This window comes from Leuresthes tenuis, unplaced genomic scaffold, assembly GCF_036924035.1.
Source record: "Leuresthes tenuis unplaced genomic scaffold, fLeuTen1.0.hap1 SCAF_21, whole genome shotgun sequence".
In the NCBI taxonomy this organism is placed as follows: Eukaryota; Metazoa; Chordata; class Actinopteri; order Atheriniformes; family Atherinopsidae; genus Leuresthes; species Leuresthes tenuis.
In genome coordinates this window covers 28,090,147-28,108,446 of record NW_027325375.1, presented here as the reverse complement: position 1 = coordinate 28,108,446, position 18,300 = coordinate 28,090,147, and the positions used below count along the sequence as shown (strand labels likewise).

The 18,300-nt window shown below is 40.1% G+C and overlaps 1 protein-coding gene across 5 annotated transcripts in view; it reads right to left on the bottom strand.

Moving 5' to 3' along the window:
* LOC140280199 (connector enhancer of kinase suppressor of ras 2-like) overlaps positions 1 to 17,937 on the bottom strand; it is a 28,152-nt gene extending 10,215 nt beyond the window's left edge. For 2 of the 5 annotated variants that reach the window (XM_072375490.1, XM_072375491.1), the window contains exons 1-12: positions 17,458 to 17,937; positions 13,601 to 13,764; positions 11,023 to 11,225; positions 10,257 to 10,362; positions 9,284 to 9,325; positions 9,079 to 9,198; positions 6,548 to 6,607; positions 6,011 to 6,079; positions 3,826 to 3,972; positions 2,461 to 2,594; positions 1,250 to 1,452; positions 985 to 1,074 (exon numbers count right to left, since the gene is read on the bottom strand). In XM_072375490.1, the coding sequence (XP_072231591.1) occupies positions 985 to 1,074; positions 1,250 to 1,452; positions 2,461 to 2,594; positions 3,826 to 3,972; positions 6,011 to 6,079; positions 6,548 to 6,607; positions 9,079 to 9,198; positions 9,284 to 9,325; positions 10,257 to 10,362; positions 11,023 to 11,225; positions 13,601 to 13,764; positions 17,458 to 17,521 (1,402 nt within the window). In that variant the 5' untranslated portion in view covers positions 17,522 to 17,937. The remainder of the gene's footprint in view (positions 1 to 984; positions 1,075 to 1,249; positions 1,453 to 2,460; positions 2,595 to 3,825; positions 3,973 to 6,010; positions 6,080 to 6,547; positions 6,608 to 9,078; positions 9,199 to 9,283; positions 9,326 to 10,256; positions 10,363 to 11,022; positions 11,226 to 13,600; positions 13,765 to 17,457) is intronic. The other 3 variants (XM_072375492.1, XM_072375493.1, XM_072375494.1) reach the window with 3 other exon arrangements.
* Positions 17,938 to 18,300: the final 363 nt, after the last annotated feature.

Sequence of the window (18,300 nt, the reverse complement as noted above, 5' to 3'; positions counted from 1 at the left end):
ATAATACTCTTGATATGTTCACTGGTGTGTAACTATAAAGAAAAAGCCCTGTATGCTGTATATAAAGTGCATGCATATATAATAAGAAGCACTATATGAGTGTCTGGGTGAATGAGAAAAAAGTGTAAAGTGTTTTATGGAGCTTAGACAAGGTTAGAAAGGTGCTATGTTTGTGTGGACCATTTTACACATTGCAAAATTTGCCATATGTTGGTTTTGAACATCTGTCATGGTATGCTTGAATGAGCTAAATGTAACATGCCTTCAGCCTACTCAGGAGGATTTTTGTGGCTTTTAAAGAAAAAAAGTAAAGTAAATGAGAATGACACGTGCTTAATAAATGCTCATATGAGCCGTATTTTCCTACTGCAGCTTGCAGCGGTGGTGCTTTACACACATTTAAGGTCAAATTTAAGGGTATGGGCAGACAACTTCTATGGTTATTTTGACTGGGGGACTTGTTAAGTTACAAAAATTAAAGAGGGAGCTGTTGTCAGGCAGAAAGCCCTAAAACGTCCAAGTAAGGAACCATGATCCACAGAGGAAACCGACACATCACTCATGTCCTTCTCTGATTCTGATGTAAACCAATGGAGTCTCCTCCTACAGCATTTACCACCTCGCTTAACACTCACCAATGAAATGTGAACATCTCAGGAAAATATATCTATACAGTTGCCAAAGCAACAGTGTACTTTTTATATCCAAACAGAGAGAAACGGCCAAGCTGAGAGCAACTGTAACAGAGGGATGAAGGGGAATAGGGAGCAGAGATAGATTATGAACATATGGAGGAGATAGAGGCAGGAGCTGATATCCAGCATGTTATCAGTTTTGACAGGCCAGCTCACGCTTTTACTTCTTGGCTCCGAGATCTGAGAGGGTGAGGATATTATGAGATATCCACCCCCTCGCCCCAGCTCCCTATGTCCTTCTCTGCCTCCCTTTCTTTTTTTTTCCTTTCTCCCACTGCCTCCCACTCACCTCTCCTGCTCTCTCTCCTCAGCTTCGCCAGGTCCTCGTTGTCTCCCACCCAGTTGTATTCCACTGGCATTGAGATGGGTCTAAGCCTGCCTGCAGCAAGGAGGCACAAGGATCGTCAATGTTACACAGCTGCCCACACACACATCAAACAGCTGCAGATGTCTCAAAAACACCTAGAAACATAAGCACGTTGCATTCCAAGGACTTTGAATTCTTAGCTCTCACGATCACAAAGATGCATCTTCAGATAAGGCAGAGGTCTCACCATAAGTAGGAGTGCTCCCCCTGCGGACTGATGCCACCTCTTGGTTCTGGTCGTATTCGTAACAGTAAAGTATAGCATCCTCCTCCACTTGGGGAAATCGGCGCCGACACTCCTGGTCGAGGTAGGAGTTTGGTGACTCAGATCCTTCTGCAGCGTGGATGTCAGATTGAGGATCTTCATCCTGCAGGTCTCCCTTGTCATCTCTTTAGTGAAAGATAGCAACATATCAGTCAGAGAACTGAAAAAAATCTATACCACATGCATGTAATGCTCACATTTAAAAGAAAAAAATATATTCTTTTCAGTTGAAAGGCAATCAGTCCAACAACTCCAACAAAAGAGAGTTCAAGTTCAGGTATAAGTGCATGTCTACCAGTGCAACACGATGACTCACATCTGTATTCATTAGATTGTCACAGCAGTGGCACAGAGGAATAACCACGCTTTATCCTTAAAGTTTTAGTCTTTTTCCCTTAAATTAAAGTAAATTAGAATGTATACCAAACTATAAAAGTGGTGGAAGCAGTGATCTATAACATCAGCATGTTAACATGTTGACATAAAATGTTTAGCTTGCATTCACTATTAGGTTTTGATTGTTGAGGCTGTAAGCATGTCTAAATGAGCTTTAAGAAAAGATGAGGCTACGGCTGAGGCTCAGTGAGGAATAAAATTGGATGGCAGTATATCCTGCGGCAGTATTTTAGGCTACACCTCAGTGACGGGTTCACTAAGAAATCAAAGGTATCAAAGGTACTAAAAGATGTTTTTTTAGCATCCATATTTGTGTTTTATTAAACTAAACGCATAAATATATGTTTATGAGGTCCGATAAACAAAGAAAATTAATTATCAACAATTTATTGGTTATAATAATTATTTTTACAAAGCCTTTTTTTTTTAAATATTGGCAGTTTACATCTATTTGATTTGCTATTACAGCTGTCTTCTTCTTCACTGGTTTGCCTTTTTTGGTGCTTTGCTACTCTTTTTAAATTACATAAAGCAGCACAAGAAGTCAGAATTGTGCTTCATTGTCATTCCTGGTGCTTATGTGTTTAATGAATTTGAATGACACAAATAAATTAGCAACACATAAAAAAATTAAAGCTGCAATCATGCTGCCAGGGGTGTACCCAAAACAGGGTACCTTTGATATTTGGAGAAGCTGCATATCATCCCTTAAGTGCTTTATGTGTACTTGTGTTCACCTGGGGGTGTAGGGCTCTGCTGGAGGAGGAGGGATGTAGAGATCCTGCAGGGCACAGCTACTCCTCCTGGAAGGAGTGCTTAAAGTGCTGGTGGGCGTAGCGACACTGCTGCTGGGGCTCTGAGGGAAGATTGGCTGTGTGTAAGTGAGTGTATGTGTATGTGTATGTGTAAGAAGGCGGGAAAGCCAGAGAGACAGTCAGACAGAGAGGAAGAGGGAGAAAAACAATTACAGGGATAGACACAATGAAAATTTGGACTTCACAACAGTTGACTCAGTTGTGGACAATGAAGTAGAGAATCTCAACTATGAAATGAGCAGCGTACGTTTTGAAATGCCCCCAACTATAAATGCTGCAGAGAAGAAGATAGTCTGGACTTCAGTGTAGTTATCCCTCTCAACAAAGTCAAGAAAAATCATAGTCATAGTCTCTCCAGTGCAAATACACACTATATGTTTAACACCACAATCTAATAATCTTATAGTCAAAAGAAGCTCCACAGTCATCAACATGGATTCAACAAATCCAGCTATTTCAGCAAAATAATAAAGGGGGCGGTTACTTTTTTTTACTAAATTAAGCCAATATGCTGTCACTCACAGCTACATCATAGCTGTATGGGCACTGTTTTCAGGTCTTCTATTCGAAGACCATTATGATAGAATCAAGACATTCTTCTTCAATAACTCAGCCAAATAAGCAGTTCGTTTCAGTCATATTCAAGGTCCAAAAACATTAGTTTCTATTTGCTTCCTCCATTTTTTTCACTTCAGTCCCTAAAACTGCCTGCAGGTGAGGATGTGAAGGGGGAAGAGGCCCAACAAAAGTGCGCTTCAGAGCCTCAGGGGAGAGAAAGCCTTTGCTTTGGAATGGGACTAAAAAAAAGCTTGGACTACTTTAATACTCAGGCCCTTTCATTTCCACCAAATCTGGCTCTGGCACACAGTCCTAATAATGTAACTGGTTGGGCTGAAGTAGGACAACAGATGCCACTTATGGATGAAATGTTAACATTTGAATGAATGATGCTGGAACCTTAAACCAATTTGTCACAAAGATAAATTTAGCATCAATAAGCTTTATAATTAACATTTTGTGATGTGACAATACAGCCCTATTTATTAATAAACCCCATTACCATGAAAATGTTTGCTTTAGAGTGGGTTAAACAATAACCTATCGTTACTAGACATTGTCACATTACAGTCTTCTGCTTATTTCATATTTTGGTAATTTTTGAGATGAGCCAAAACTTGTGTGTGTGTGTGGCCTTATTTCCTGAACAAAGACAGCGGCACAGAAATAAACACACAAATAACATAAATAATCACACAGAAGTAGGCATATTTAAAGCAGTCATCATACCTGCAGAGCTAATGGTTTCCATCTCATGTTTTTCAGTAAAGCAGGGGTCGATGTGAGCGTGCTCTGTGGGCGCTTCTTCAGCGTTAGAGTGACACCGGCAGGGTCCCCGCGCAACAGGTTCACCAGGTTTTTGAGCTGCCAGCCCACCTAACAAACAAAAATAGCATGTGAAAGCTATATAAATATATATATATATATATATAAAAAAAAAACACTAAGAGGATAGTGCAGGGATTTGATTCAGTTTATAAAATAGATTTGCTCTTCTTAATACTTAGATGCCTAATCCTCTTTATGCAGAAGTTCATCTGGGAAGGGAGACATTTTATTTTAGACACACACGGATCCTCATGTTTACAATCTACAGCAGAGCCTGCAGTCGCTGAGGTCCGTGTAGATGATTCAAGGCCAAGGGCATCATATATAACTGCCGCTGCTGTGAGCGGCCTGCCCTGTGAATAGTCTTTAACCCACTTTTAATATTTGTCACAAAAATGCATCCTGCTAAAAAACAAAAAAAAAACAGTCCACTGCCAAACCAAATATGCCAAGTCCAGTTTGGGGGTAAAAACGTGCATTGCTCTGATGGCTGCATTGATTTTCAATGCGTCTTGTGCAAATATTCCAAGCAGCCTGAGCAACCGGGCATTTTTCGGGCCCTGACCTGGCGATCGCTTTGTTTGTCTGCAAGTCATTTTGATAGCCACTGCACAGAAATTCCTTACTGAAAGTGTGTTAAAGACACAGGCTGATTGAAAGTGGTTAGATTCCGAAGCTCGTTTTATTCTGTGAAATAGAAGATTGTTTCATGTCAAGCCCACTAAAGTTTTTCAAAGAAGTAAGTCTGTGATTTTGAACTTTTTCAGCTAACAAATGTTTTGCCCTGGCAAAGTTTTTTTCTTTTGTTTCTTGAAAGGTTTAACCACTTTCTTCTTTTTATGGAATTTTAACAGAATCTTATGGGATTTAGTTAAAATGTAGCTCTTTTTTTTCTCTGTGTGTATTTGAAGCTTTTCCTTATGACTGGCCAGTAACTAATTAAGCTCAGACTAAGTTTTTTTTATTAACATAATAGTCTTTTGACTCACTTCTTTAGTAAAAGTAACTCCATTGCCTCAGCAGTTATTACGACATCTATCCTCTATGGAAAAAGATGCTCAAATCAAGTGAACTTTGGTCCGTGTCTCATCACTGAACTACTCCCAGCTGCCTTAATTATGAACCTTCCAACTATTTTAAACCTTAAGGTTCTTTCTCACGTCTCTCGGGCCTGAAAACATTTTTTCTTTGCTTTACCTTTATACCATTTTTCTTTGCTGGACCTCAAAGGGATGTTCAAGAACAATTAACATTGCAACAATTTGCTCTCAGCTATGTGCCACACTGAATTAAAAGTATTAACAGAATTTAAGCTGATTATAGCAGTCATTCGGAGTGACAATGCAGTTTTGGATCATCAGACATGTCAGCTGTGTTTACGTGCAGTGTCACCTACTTAAGCTGTCAAACTCACTCAGCAGCTGCTCACTCAGCATGAGCCGCAGCAGGACGTCTTTCATTTTCCAACATCCGTCTGAGAGCACGTGTCCCATTGCCCCACCACACACTAATAACTAGACAATAAATACAACATAATATTCTCAATGTTTTACCGTTCCCATATGGTTTGCTCAGGATGAAGCTGTGCACAGCTCAGAATAATGAGATGTCACCAAACATCCATGTTAAAATAAGGAATGAATAGCAACACCTCCAGTTCTACACAGTACATTAGTTAAGCAGGCGCTTCTTGATCTGTTTTCATCAGACAAAACGGAGTAACTCAGTGATGGGCAAAGGAACGCGTCCATGCAGTGCAGCACATCCAAGTTCTACTACAAGAGACACTATTGCCAGCACAACAACTCAATAACAGTGCTGCTGCGGTGCCCCACTGTGGATGTATTGAGCTACAAATATGTACAGAGCAGCTGCTTTTTGTAAATGTGCCCCACACACAATGTCTGAGGCATGGATTTCTTCTTGTTCTTCAAAACAAGTATGTAGGAATTAAACAGACATTTGCATAAAAAAAATCTGCAAATGCAAATGACAAGTGCACACAGAAATAATATGCAAATTAAGACAGCATATGTGACGAGCACATATGGTGAAATATGGCAGCAGGAAATGAACAGGGTCTTACCACTGTCTGATGATTGACCTGAATGACTTCATCTCCAGCGTGGATTTTCTTACAGCGGTCAGCCAGGGACTAATGGAGAGACAGAGATTACAGAGATGGAACTTTAACATGTTATTGCTTAACAACTTGGGGCTGTGTTGATGAGAAAAACACGGGGATACTCTAAAATACAGTAAGTCTCGTTATCCTCATCACCAGACCAGATTAAAATTAGTAAAATAACAGTAAATAACAAGTCTCATAACAATGAATCAGAGATACTAGTGTTATTGAACCTATTCCAAAAACTCTTCCCTAAAGGTCAACCAATTTTGTTCCAACGAAGAAGAAGCATCACAAATGTTTCATCCAGTTTAGTTATAGTAGCATCAGACAGTCTCTTGTACTGGTTTGTGCTTTTAGAACAATACAGTCAGGCCCAGTGGAGGGTGCTCCAGGGAGGAAGAGGTTAAGTGGCTCACTTCAGTCTCTAAATTGCACTTCAAGTGAATGAACAGTGAGGTGAACAAAGATGAACAGAGAGTGCCTTGTACTTACTCCTTCAGTGGTCCCGGTGATTACATGCAAACCATCATACGTTGATTTGATATACATGCCCTAAGGGAATACAGCAAACATGTTAATGGTCATCTTTTGAAGCAAACCGTCATATCATGCATATCAAGGCAATGTATCTCAGCACAGCCACACAATCATTTGCAGAACATTTTTATATTTGCAAATCTACATTAATCTGATTGGAGTGCAAAATGGGCAGAAATCTGGCTTTATCTGTCATTTTTAGCAGCAGTAAAAGCTTGGATTTGTCTCCCAAATTCTTGGCTGTGATGTAAAACATCACACTGTGTACTTTTCAAATGTACCTGCCACAGTCTGAATTTATGCCATGCAGTCCATCCCACTCAAGTCTGCCTCCAAGCTGATTAGATCAAACACGGAGGATTACATATCTGCAAATACTGCTGATATTTTGCAAACTAAATAGAACTCAAAGCTTTCACTAAGAGGCATCTTAAGTGTGTAACAAACAAACATACATACGCAAACGATCTCACACTCATATGTGCACGAGTACACGTGCATAACTGTGTCACACACACAGATACGCAGAAGCAGCATGCCAGTCTTCAAGATGAGTGGAGGAGGTTTATTTTTAGGCCACTTGGCCCACTGTTGTGTTCAGGGTTCACTGAACGGATGAGAGAACCTTCATGCCCAATACAAGCATTTGTGTGGGGGTGGGGCTATTATTGTGGCCCCAAGCAGGGTGCTTGTGTCTGAGTGTAGGTCAGTGCAAGATGGACTCCAGCAAAATGCTAATGGTTATACAGTGAAGGCAACAAATTGTCTGTGTTGCTAAACTAAAAGTGTAGGCATGTTTGTCTGTTGTTGCCGTATAGTTTGTACAAAGTAGCCGTTTCACTCATTTCAATGTGGCCAACATGTTGTGTTTCTGTTGAATATCATCAGCTGACTCACATGCCCACCAGCTCAGCAAAACCCAGTTCTGGCACAGCTACAACGGGCTCCATTAGATACAGGACCGTACAGCACTGCTGTGTTTATGACTGACCTTAATTCTTCTAATGTCACTTCTCCTATAGCTGGAATGAAACATTAAAAACTCTGGACACTGGGGATAAATTAAGGCCTATTAAAATGACAATGTTTTAGAGTTGATTCTGTTATGTTCTAATAAATTTTTTTCAAGGCCTGAAGCACCTCAAATTAAATCTAGATTACATTCATCATGCTGATGTGAAGGACTAACCCGAACCCATGTGTCTAGTGGTAAACTAGAAGTATGTATTTTTGTAATCTGGGCCAAGCAACCTTTTTTGGAAACAGCCTGAGCTCTCGGCCACTTCTTGGTGCAAAAAGACCTACATAAGTGCTCGGTGTTTGAATTAGAAAGCTATCTTTCTGAAAGTTTTTTTAAGGAGGAAACAGATCAGCAAAAGTTAGTACTGCAGTTGTGCAGGTGAATTAACTTCTTCGCAGAGAGTAGAAGGCATGCTGCACATGCCAAATTTGTGTAACTTTCATATTTACATTCTACTAAATTACAGACATGCTGCAAGGCAGCGAGGAGGGAATTTTAAGGAATTCTCTATGTGTTGAGTGTATGTATTCATGTGTTGTAAGTAAACCATCAGCAGATTTCATGATATCTGACAGAATTGTCTAGTTATACTCTTCACTATCCTATTCTGAACCATTTTTGGTGAACAAAGGGGATTTAATATTCCGTAGCCAATCACTAAAGACCAGTGTAAGCACTTGACCTTTTGCTTGACAGCAGCATTAGTCCAATCATGGCGCTGCTAAGCTAACTGGTCCTCCTGCAGTGCTTACTGCTTGCTCGTTCAAATTAAATGAAAAACTGCTGGCACAGTCAGACAAATCAGTCAACTCAATCGAGTAGACTTATTCAAAGATCTGGACCCAAGAAAGAGTATGAGGGCAGTCATCATGGGAAAAGACCATGCTACAGATAATTACAATACTGTTTCTCACTCGCCCTTAGAAGGGTAAGTTATATTCCTGTTATCAGGGGCAACAGCAGTGATCTGCTATCTTTACCTCTTTAATTTAGTTTTGAAATCACTATTACATTTCTCAGATGTCTAACCCACCACACATTACAAGACATGCAAAATAAATATGTTAATGTTGACATGAAGTCAGACGACATATCACCAAACGCTCGTGTCTACAGTACAATCAGGTTACTGCTAAAAATGTACATTAGGCAAAAACTTAATTAATGACATAATCACGTAACCCTAACCTTTGGGTTTATGAAGCCATCTTACATCTAATTTCAGTACAAATACTTTCAGTTTTAGTCTTAATTGTGGACTAATTACAACACTTTCTATTAGATCTGTATAACACATTATTATGTAAATAAGTATAAAGTCGTTTTTATTTTTATTTTGGACTTCATAAGTGTGGAGTAATGAGTTCCAGAGTCTCTTAAATACTACAAGAACAAACAGGATATCTCCACATTTTTTACTGTGTGGCCAAACAGCTGTGGAAGTCTGAATAAGTGATAGTCTTACCAAGCCCTCAGTGGATTTTATATTGGCTAGCTGCACAACCTCCAAATGTGCAGACTGGGACACCATGGGATCCGAGGACAGAGAGATAATTTGGTCGCACACTTCAGACAGTGTTTTACACTGACAAGGACACAAAAAGGGTGATTACAGCCTGAAAGTATACATACAGTGTTCTCATTTTCTGCAAGTATAGTGAAAAACTCACCACATGCAGGATCTTGTTTTCTGTTTCATACACTGAGCAGTCCTGGGGAACATTAAGAGAGCTCCGTTACCTCAAGAGAATTTGTCTAAATGGAGTTATTATTGGCATTTCTGCTGTAGGTGGATATAAGCAAAAATTGAGCAGCTTGGCACCTATAACCCCCAACACTCCCACACAGGCATGCACAAACACAAAACAAATGAGTCACCAATGCGGAGGCAAGTCTCTTTATTACTCTCTGCCAGTCTTCCTCTCTCTTTGCCTTCAGTTCTTTCTGTTTTGCCCTCTTTCACTCCCAACTTTTTCCCGCATTCATTTTTTTTCTTACCTTCAAATCAACATTTTCTCCATACAGACTAAGCTAAAAGCTGTTGAGCTTCACTTCCCTCGTATTATACTGTTATCATTTACTGTTAAACTCTTATAATTCACCAGCTGCGTGTAGAAATAGATGTATTGGCATCAAAATCTACCCTGCGATGGACTGTAAAATGATTTGACCACATGAGATATTATGAAAAATACTCTAAAGCTAAATGATGTGACGCTTCACATCATGTTAAAACTAATTTATGCTTGTGCATTTAAGCACTAACATTCATAATTCATTCAATGAAAAAAAGTTTATCGTCACGTCAGTAACTAGCTGAAGTACTTTTGACAGTATTTGGATAAGTACAGATCAATAACTCCAGAACTGCATTGCATCCATCTTCTGTTGTTCAAACCTTTAACTTTGCACTCATGTATATGGATGCTACGTGTACAAAAATGGAGCTCTGTAAGGGATAAAAGCTCCAAATTGTAGCTTTACACAGGCAACAAAAGTGAACAGCTCACTAAACTGCATCAAATAAAACTATCATGGAAAACATGTTGGCTGCTAATAGCTTATAGTGGGTCAGGTCACTCTTGTCTGATGAGTTGTATCTTGAGGCGTATGTGATTATATGATTTTATACAGTTTATTTACCTGTTGTACGATTGTAGTGAGCTCAAGACACAGCTGAATCACATTGTTTCTGGTCACAGAATAATCTGCCACTGAGGCAAACGGAGACCTGAAAAAGAAGGAGCACCTGGACTGAACCATTAGATCATTCTTCCTCTGAGACTTAATCACTGGTAAATGTGGGGAACATTTATTTTAAAAATGTAAAATCATGAAAGCTGAAAATTTTGTCTGTTTTATGGGGAAAAGCGAAGGCAAGTCACTGTTGTTCTGTTGGATATTGTCAGCTTTGAACTTCCAAATTCATCAAAGACACAAACACAGACACAATCCCACAGAGAAGCAAGGGATAAAGCAACATATAAATAGACTTCTTCAGTGTCTTTTTGGCCACCATGTCAGAATCCACTTATATAAGTCTTTAGTCAGTCATTTCTTCCTGTTAGCTGATTGGCCATGGACATTATAGAAAAATACAACTTGTCTAAACACCACAGGAATGTGCTTTCTGGAGCCAGTTTTATATGTTTGACGAGCTGCAATCTATTCTAAAATAAAATGAATGCATTCAAATGTCAGGGTAAACATTCATATATGCAAAAAACACAGTTTAAATCAATGTAAGGTTTATTTTAAAGTGACTAATTCAAAGGGGGGGAAATAATTTGTGCATGAATCCATCCATGGATGTGCAGATTAATGTGCATTCATGTAAATATCTACTTGCTTATACATGCTTTTCAGCCTATCTCAATTCATTACAGGGCCACCTTTTTGCAAATCTTACCTGTCTAGCCATGCAAGGAGGCTCTTGGCAGCTGCAATAAGGTCCACCACAGAGGTGAGGAAGTCGTTGGGCAACTTGCGAGTGGCTCGGCCATCATAATGACCGCTGCGCCTCCGGCCAGTGATGAAATTCTGCAGGTTCTTGGCAGAGGCACTGAGCTTATGAGAAAGCGTCTTTAGATTCTCTGTCTCCAGACCATAATTCTAAAGGAGAGGGGAAAGTCAATTAACTTTTTTAGCAATTTTTCTGTTTATTTTAACGCTACTTTAGTCCAAGAATTTCCCCAGCACGTAAAGTGAAGCCTATTGCTGGGATGAAGCTGCACAATGATGACCACAGGCAATCCAGATCCACCTTGTCAAACAGCAGAAACGCTGCACATATAAACAAATATGTGAAAGCAGCTGTCGCTTTGAATATCTACGGATAGCTGAACACTCATAACCCCGCAGACTGCACGTGCAGGCTTGTGGTGTCTTTCAGATCAGAATTTCTTGGGAGGAGAGAGCGCAGCAGGAGGGCCACTAATCATATTTAATACAGGAGTGGCTGACAGACTTAAAACTAAACCTCAGTTACATAAGAAGCTTTGCGACTGAAGCAGCAAGGCCCCCTGTGCAGGGATGAAGGATGAGAGGCGTTTTGATTCAAATTACAGCTGCACCTTCAGTCCACTAAATCTCCATCTAGTTTTTCTAAAGGTCTCTAGGGTTACATATACCCGTCTACATCTACCTTCCACCCACCTGTCATCAATCCAACTTCTAAATCATCTATCATCTGTCCTTTTATATTACTTTTGTTTGACTGATTTTGAGTGCAAGAGCAGAGCAGTGGAATTTAATGCTGGGAGTAATTAGAGACCATCAAAGTGTCAGAGTCTTCTCCGTGTGCAGGTATAAATGCAGATTTGAAAACAGAAGAATTTACAGCATCTTCAGAGAAGATTCTACATCATCAGGTGGATATCAAGCCTGCAGCCATTTAAAAAACAATCCTCAAAACTTACATTTCCTGCACCAGTAAATCAACTTCTGTTTTACGATTCAAACGGGTCAGCGTATCCATAGTGGCTGCTGACAGTTAGGTAAAACCTGTGGGATATTTTGGAAATTTACCAAATATAATCACAACTTCTCTGCTTATATGCGAGTACTGGACTGCTGAACAGCTTCTTCCCAGAAGCCATCCAAACATTAAGCAGGCACCGGTGACAAATGTAATGTGTTGCACTTCACAGCCCCTCTGTGCAATATACAGTTTACACATATCTCGAAATGAGGTGTTTATTTATTCATTTATCTGAAAAAGCATGTCTTCGAGGCACAATGTTTTACTGTCTTTATTGTTGTATGTAATGTGTGGGGAGCTATTGCAATCTCGTTGTATCCTGTGTACAATGACAATGGAAGGAAATTGGACAAGGACAAGGAAATTGATTGATTGACTTTTGGATATTCAACAGCCTATTGAACTGATCATTCCAGATTCTTAGAAATTTGATAAAATACATTAGCTTCCTATTTCTGACATTTTATCTACCTGATAATCACTAAGTTACTCTTCAGATTAAGTGATAATAATGTTTTTTCAGTCACTTCTTTGTAGCTGTGTAACTTTGGAGCCGAACTTATGAAACAATGACCATAACCAAGCTGCACAGCCTGTAACTAAAGCAGGAGAAAAACAAACGTCTGAAACTAGTTCATATTTTCTCAGTTAATACTATCAAAAAATAAGGTTTACAAATACATATCCACACAAAAACAGAAGTTAACATTCAGGAAAAAAACTTTAAATCTGTGCTTCTGAACCCTTTTAGAGGTAAAACCTTGTTTTAAGTGAGACTAAAAGAAACGTTGTTCGGTGTTTAAATTCTGCTTCTGTTTGAAATATTACAGATATTATCTCTTTTACAAATAACATTTCAATCATCTGTCTTTGTTAGCAACAGAGAAAAGAATCACTGCTCCTCTGTAGGATTGTTACATCTGTGAAAGCCTCCAGCTGATTTGATTTCATATTATTTCATTAATGGCTCTTCCAAACATTTGAATCACAAACCTAAACTGACTGCATGAGTGATTCTGTCAATCATAAGGTAACACAGGTCAGCATTAATATGTGGACAAAAGCTGTTTTCACTACTTTAGCAGCACATTAGTCAAATCAACAGAGCAGCAGTCTATCATGCTGACACACATAAAGCTTTACTATAAGGGTTTAATCCATGTCGGCACTAATGATAGCTTTAAGATTTGTCTGCCTGAAGAGGACATTCTGGCCAGATTACTAACTCCAGCAGATCTGATGTGATGTTTCAGAATTTAGGCCGAAAGCAACCATTTTAATGTCAACGTATTCCTGACAGTGTTAACTTATCAATGGACTAATTTAAGCAACCTTAGTTAACCCTAATTCTGGATATTTCATATGTAGAAAAAAGTCTTATTTTCCAACTGAGTTTATGCGCTCGGATTTTAAATAATTTGGTAAAACTTCAGCAGAAACTTGTTCCTGGGACTCTGAACTGACAGCAGAGAGTGGTGGGAAGATGGCGTGGGAAGCCTGGACTCACCAGAGCACAGAGTAAGTCCACAGCCTCCAAAATGAGCTCCTGGTGGCCAATTCTGGACACTCCCAAATCCTCCAGCTCCTGGTGGGTGATTCGCAGCAGCTGGTCCCCCCCTACTTTCTCCTTTTCAAAGGTCTTGATGTACTGCTGCAGGCAGTCATCCAGGCCTGAGGGAACCACACAGGAAAACTTTCAGCACAGCTTGGCAGGTTGAAAATTTAGTTTCTCAAATGTGTCTCATTTTCTGTTATCTTGTGAAACTTCTATTTGAACTTTATGTTCTAACAGGGCTTTATATTCCTTTCCTTGCCAGAATATGTTCTGTAATTCTGTCAGGTGTGTGAGCACAGGTTGTATTTTGCTGTGTTCAAGTGTGAAAGCAGTCTATCACACAAGCCATCTGACACATCCCCACCCCCTTCATAACATTTCTGTGCTGCATTTCCTGCTCTAAACTAGAAAAAAGCTTTCAATTAAACAGGTTTGTGAGTCTTTGCTTAGCTTGTTTTAGATATTGCAGCCCGCCAGCATGTGTGAGGTCTTTTGGAATTAAGTGAATCACACCAAAAACAACAAAGTGACTCTGGAGCCTGTGTGTATCAACAGTTTATTGCTTTACATTCTAAGCATTTATGAGTGGAAACAGAGCAAATAGCTACATTAACATAGATCAAATATAGATCATGCATAAGACAGACTAAAAAACAGAAGCAATGTGCAAAGACTTTTAAATTTTGTTGTCTTAACATCAGCTTTCCAGACTCTTGACTCCTATTTACCCCAGTTTTGTTCATTCTCAGATCAATCAAAGACTATAATAAGCTACAAAAGTCATAATATATAGTTTCTATATAATCTAATCTATCATAGCATATTAATTTGATCATATTTAAGTCTCAGAGCTGAACCTTGCAAGAAAATGCTCTACATGCTCACTGACTATCTTTTACCATTGGAGACATAAAGAGTAGGTTTTCTGTGGCTTATTGTTTACATTCAGCCACTTCCCATTTGTCTGGCCCTATTCCCTGTTGCTCTCTCACTAACACTGACAACTCTTTTCTCATCTTGTCTTTTTATCGCTGTGGACCAATCATATACATGGGACCCACAGCCTAAACTTGATCAGGCATTCACGTCGGGTTTAGCTGGCAGCTAAATGATGGAGAGGAGACATAGGGAGCTCCATGGTTTTGCGCAACACTTGAAGGCTTAACTAATCAGCCTCTTTACCAAGTTAATTGAGACTCATTATGTCAGCAAAGTATATCCATGTTGCCATAGAAACCACAAAGCAGGTTTTTGGCAGGGATGCTTAGTGACCGCAGGGTAAAATAAAGCAAATAAGTGAAGGGAGGACATGATGTTTGAGACATTCAGCTGACTTCATGGGAATAACTAAGACTCCCAAAGGGGTTTAACATATTTCAAATGATATTTTCCTGCATCGTGTGATGCTATGTTGATGGTTGATGCAAAAGTGAGGATAATACTGAAATAGTGTGACACACAAATGAAATAATTTCTTTTATGAAAGCTTTTCCCTTTAGAAATGCCACATTTGGTTTCATACTTGTTCTCTATTTAAAGAAGCAACATGAAGTCCTGTCCAGATGGAGCATAAGTCACTGATTGCACTAAGTGACCTCCTCTGCATAAATGTTTCTGTCTTTTCTATATACGGGTCAGATGAGAAATTAAAAGCAAAGTGCTGACATGTCCTGATCTCCATTCTAGATAATCCAATTGTACTGCTTTGGACTGGTGTAAAGGCTTTGTGTTAATCTGAACGGTCATTGATCACTGTCAATGTGAGTGTCAGACTAAGCTAGAAAGTGTGTAAGTCGGCTCTGGAGAAAAAGATTGAACTGATATAAAGTACTACAGTGAAATGTTTACATCTCACACGTTCGCTCAGATGTTCCTCACTTGGTAATTTAAGAAGAAATTTTCAGTCTAAACTGGAATTCTTTTCTCTGTAGAGACGAGACTCCTGTTTAAACAGCATTGTCACAGCTGTCAATAGAGCGTCTCGCTCACACAAAACCAACTCAGGGTGGAGAAAGGGACTGTGGGAAGGTCACGGGGAGCCCCTATTTGGCCTCCAGTGACATCACAGGGCGGTATACTAATAATGGAACCTGGGAATGCTAAAGACAAAATGCAGCCGGTCCTTCGAGCTTCAGGACGGATATGAAACAAGAATAAAACCCCCACTCTAACGTTTCCTCTGCCTCGGTTTCTCTCAGTACCACTTTTGTCCCTCACTTCAAATTACCATTACTGGGCACAGGAACTGTCTCTGCTCCACTTGTCAGATGTGGGACACTGAGGAGTCTTCTCCTGAATCCAAGCTCCACTTCTCCCCCCCTACTTTTCTTGCTTTTCTCTACAAATCATATGAGAACTCATTTGAATCGTTGTGGTCATGGTGTTATTGCCTGTCTCTGCATTTCTGCCTCGGCCATCTTTGTCCGTACAAACACACGCATTTCTTTCTTTATTGAGCCAGTACGCTCATCAAAGCAACCTCTTTAGAAGGCAGCATCTCATTCAGGTAGTAGTACACAAATCATACCACGAGTGGTCTGATCCCTGTAATCTGAGCTAACTGAAAAGACCTACAGGCTGAAAATTACGACGATGCATGTGTGCGTGTGTGTGTTGAGGCTGTAAAGATGTATGGTTGTGACGGTTTCATGTGGAGGCCTGTGGCCTGACACGTGAGCACAAGGCTCTGCAAAACAACGCACATTACTGAAACAATTAGTGCGATAAAACACAAACACACAGAGGCAGATGACTCCCTCCTACTCGGATTAAAATTTCCTCTTACATTTCTATCACGCTTGCTTGGGGTAATAACTTTAGAATGCAAAGAGAAGCCAAGAACCAAAGCTGATGACGAATCCGTGCACTGAGAGTGGGCTGATGTAAATCCTGCACAGCTGTTTGGGGCATTTACAGATCTCTGGATCAAAGGAAACACTAATCTGACAATGCTCCCAAAGGGGTGAAAGACAAATTCATTGCAACAACTTATCCATTCCCAGTCTTTCAATAACTACAGTTCAGGGCAGGTCTCTCTTGAAATCCAGTTGGCCAAAAGAGTGCTTGAATAACATCCTGAAACCATTATGTGCCCTCTTATTTAAATATTCTATCCTGCTGGAGGTTCCCCAGATTAAAACGATGTCCCTGTTTACAGAGAATAAATGTGTCACTATAAATGCCTGACATAAGAGCTATTCTCTTACTAATGAGCCTCAGGATAGGTTTCGGTGCTTTGAGGTCTCTAACTGTGAAGTCAGTCTTATGCTCCTCTAAGTCAACTGTGACTTCTTGGAAGACTTTTGAACATCTATGGATGTTTGGCACAGATGGTTTTAAACGCTCTAAAGATTGCTCTTTTTTATTCTCTGCACACAGTTAAAAGCTCTGTCAATAACTTAGGCCTGTTTTTCGAAGCCCAGATTCTAACCCCCAGAGCCAGTGAGATCTGTAATCATCTCTTCGTAATTACTGGATCTCCGCTGTTTCCCTGCCTCCCTGAGTTAACAATGACCACCGCAGGACACAATAGGTTTTAAACCTTTTTCTTCGCTTTGGATGTTGCGCCAGGCTCTGGGGAACAAGCCTGTCTGAAAGGACAAGTGGCCCCCACGTTACTGTTAGGAGAAATCGATTAAATGAATTAGTTTCGTAATAAAAGCCTTCCGAAGCCGATGATAAGCTAAAAATCCGAGGTTCAGCAGGTGTTTTGTTTTGTTTTGGCATCTCGAACCAATTTCTGTGCATTTGGACTCGCAGTGCAACATTACATTCACTGTAACGCAGCACGCACGGTGCCACAAACCTACCTTTCATCCAGTCAACCACTTGACTGGAGCTCCACTTGCTCACAGGCTCCATCACCAGTGCCATGGCAGAAGTTTGTCTTCACGCCTCACAAAAGAAAAACACACCCAACAAAACAACTCCCCACTCAGACTGGGGGGTGGGGATGCAAAAAATCAAAGAAATTAATAAAAAGACTATTTCTGTGCGTTTCTATCGGATACGAGTGTGTACAAACAAATCGAGGTAGGTCCAAGATGTCCAAATGCCGTTCAGAGCAGCCTGAGGGAAGCCCTGCGGACTTGCGCACATTCCGCCGCTATAGACGCTTTTCAAAGAGACGTTTAGTTATCATTCATGTCAGGCTCAGCGGTGGTGATGCTGGTGGGTCCCTGCAGCCTGACCCCTCTTCCAAAATACATCCCAGAATCATCCAGAGCAGCGAACAACGCGCAGACTGTTACTCACTTCATGCTGCCGTCTGGAGAGGTTGAATTCGCTCTGAGCATCCTCCCTCCCCTTCCCCAGAGATGTAGTCATAGCCCTCACAGCCCTCACCAAGCCAAGCATTCAGTATGAGGGGTGATTAATGCCACAAGAACAGGAGGAGCGGGAAGAGCAAACGCCTCCCCCAGTGTCTTTGTGTGTAGAAATTATGTGGATAAATTGCTATTAACCCATGTCAGCTTTGATGCTTGGAAACAAGTCGTTAAGTATGTATTCTTTCATGAAAAATTGATTATTTCATTAATGCACCTAAGTCAAAAACAGCAATATACTGTTTATACACACACATATATAAATGCTATATATTCATATTCTCTCCCATACTGTCTTTTTTGCACAATAGATAAATGACAAAGACC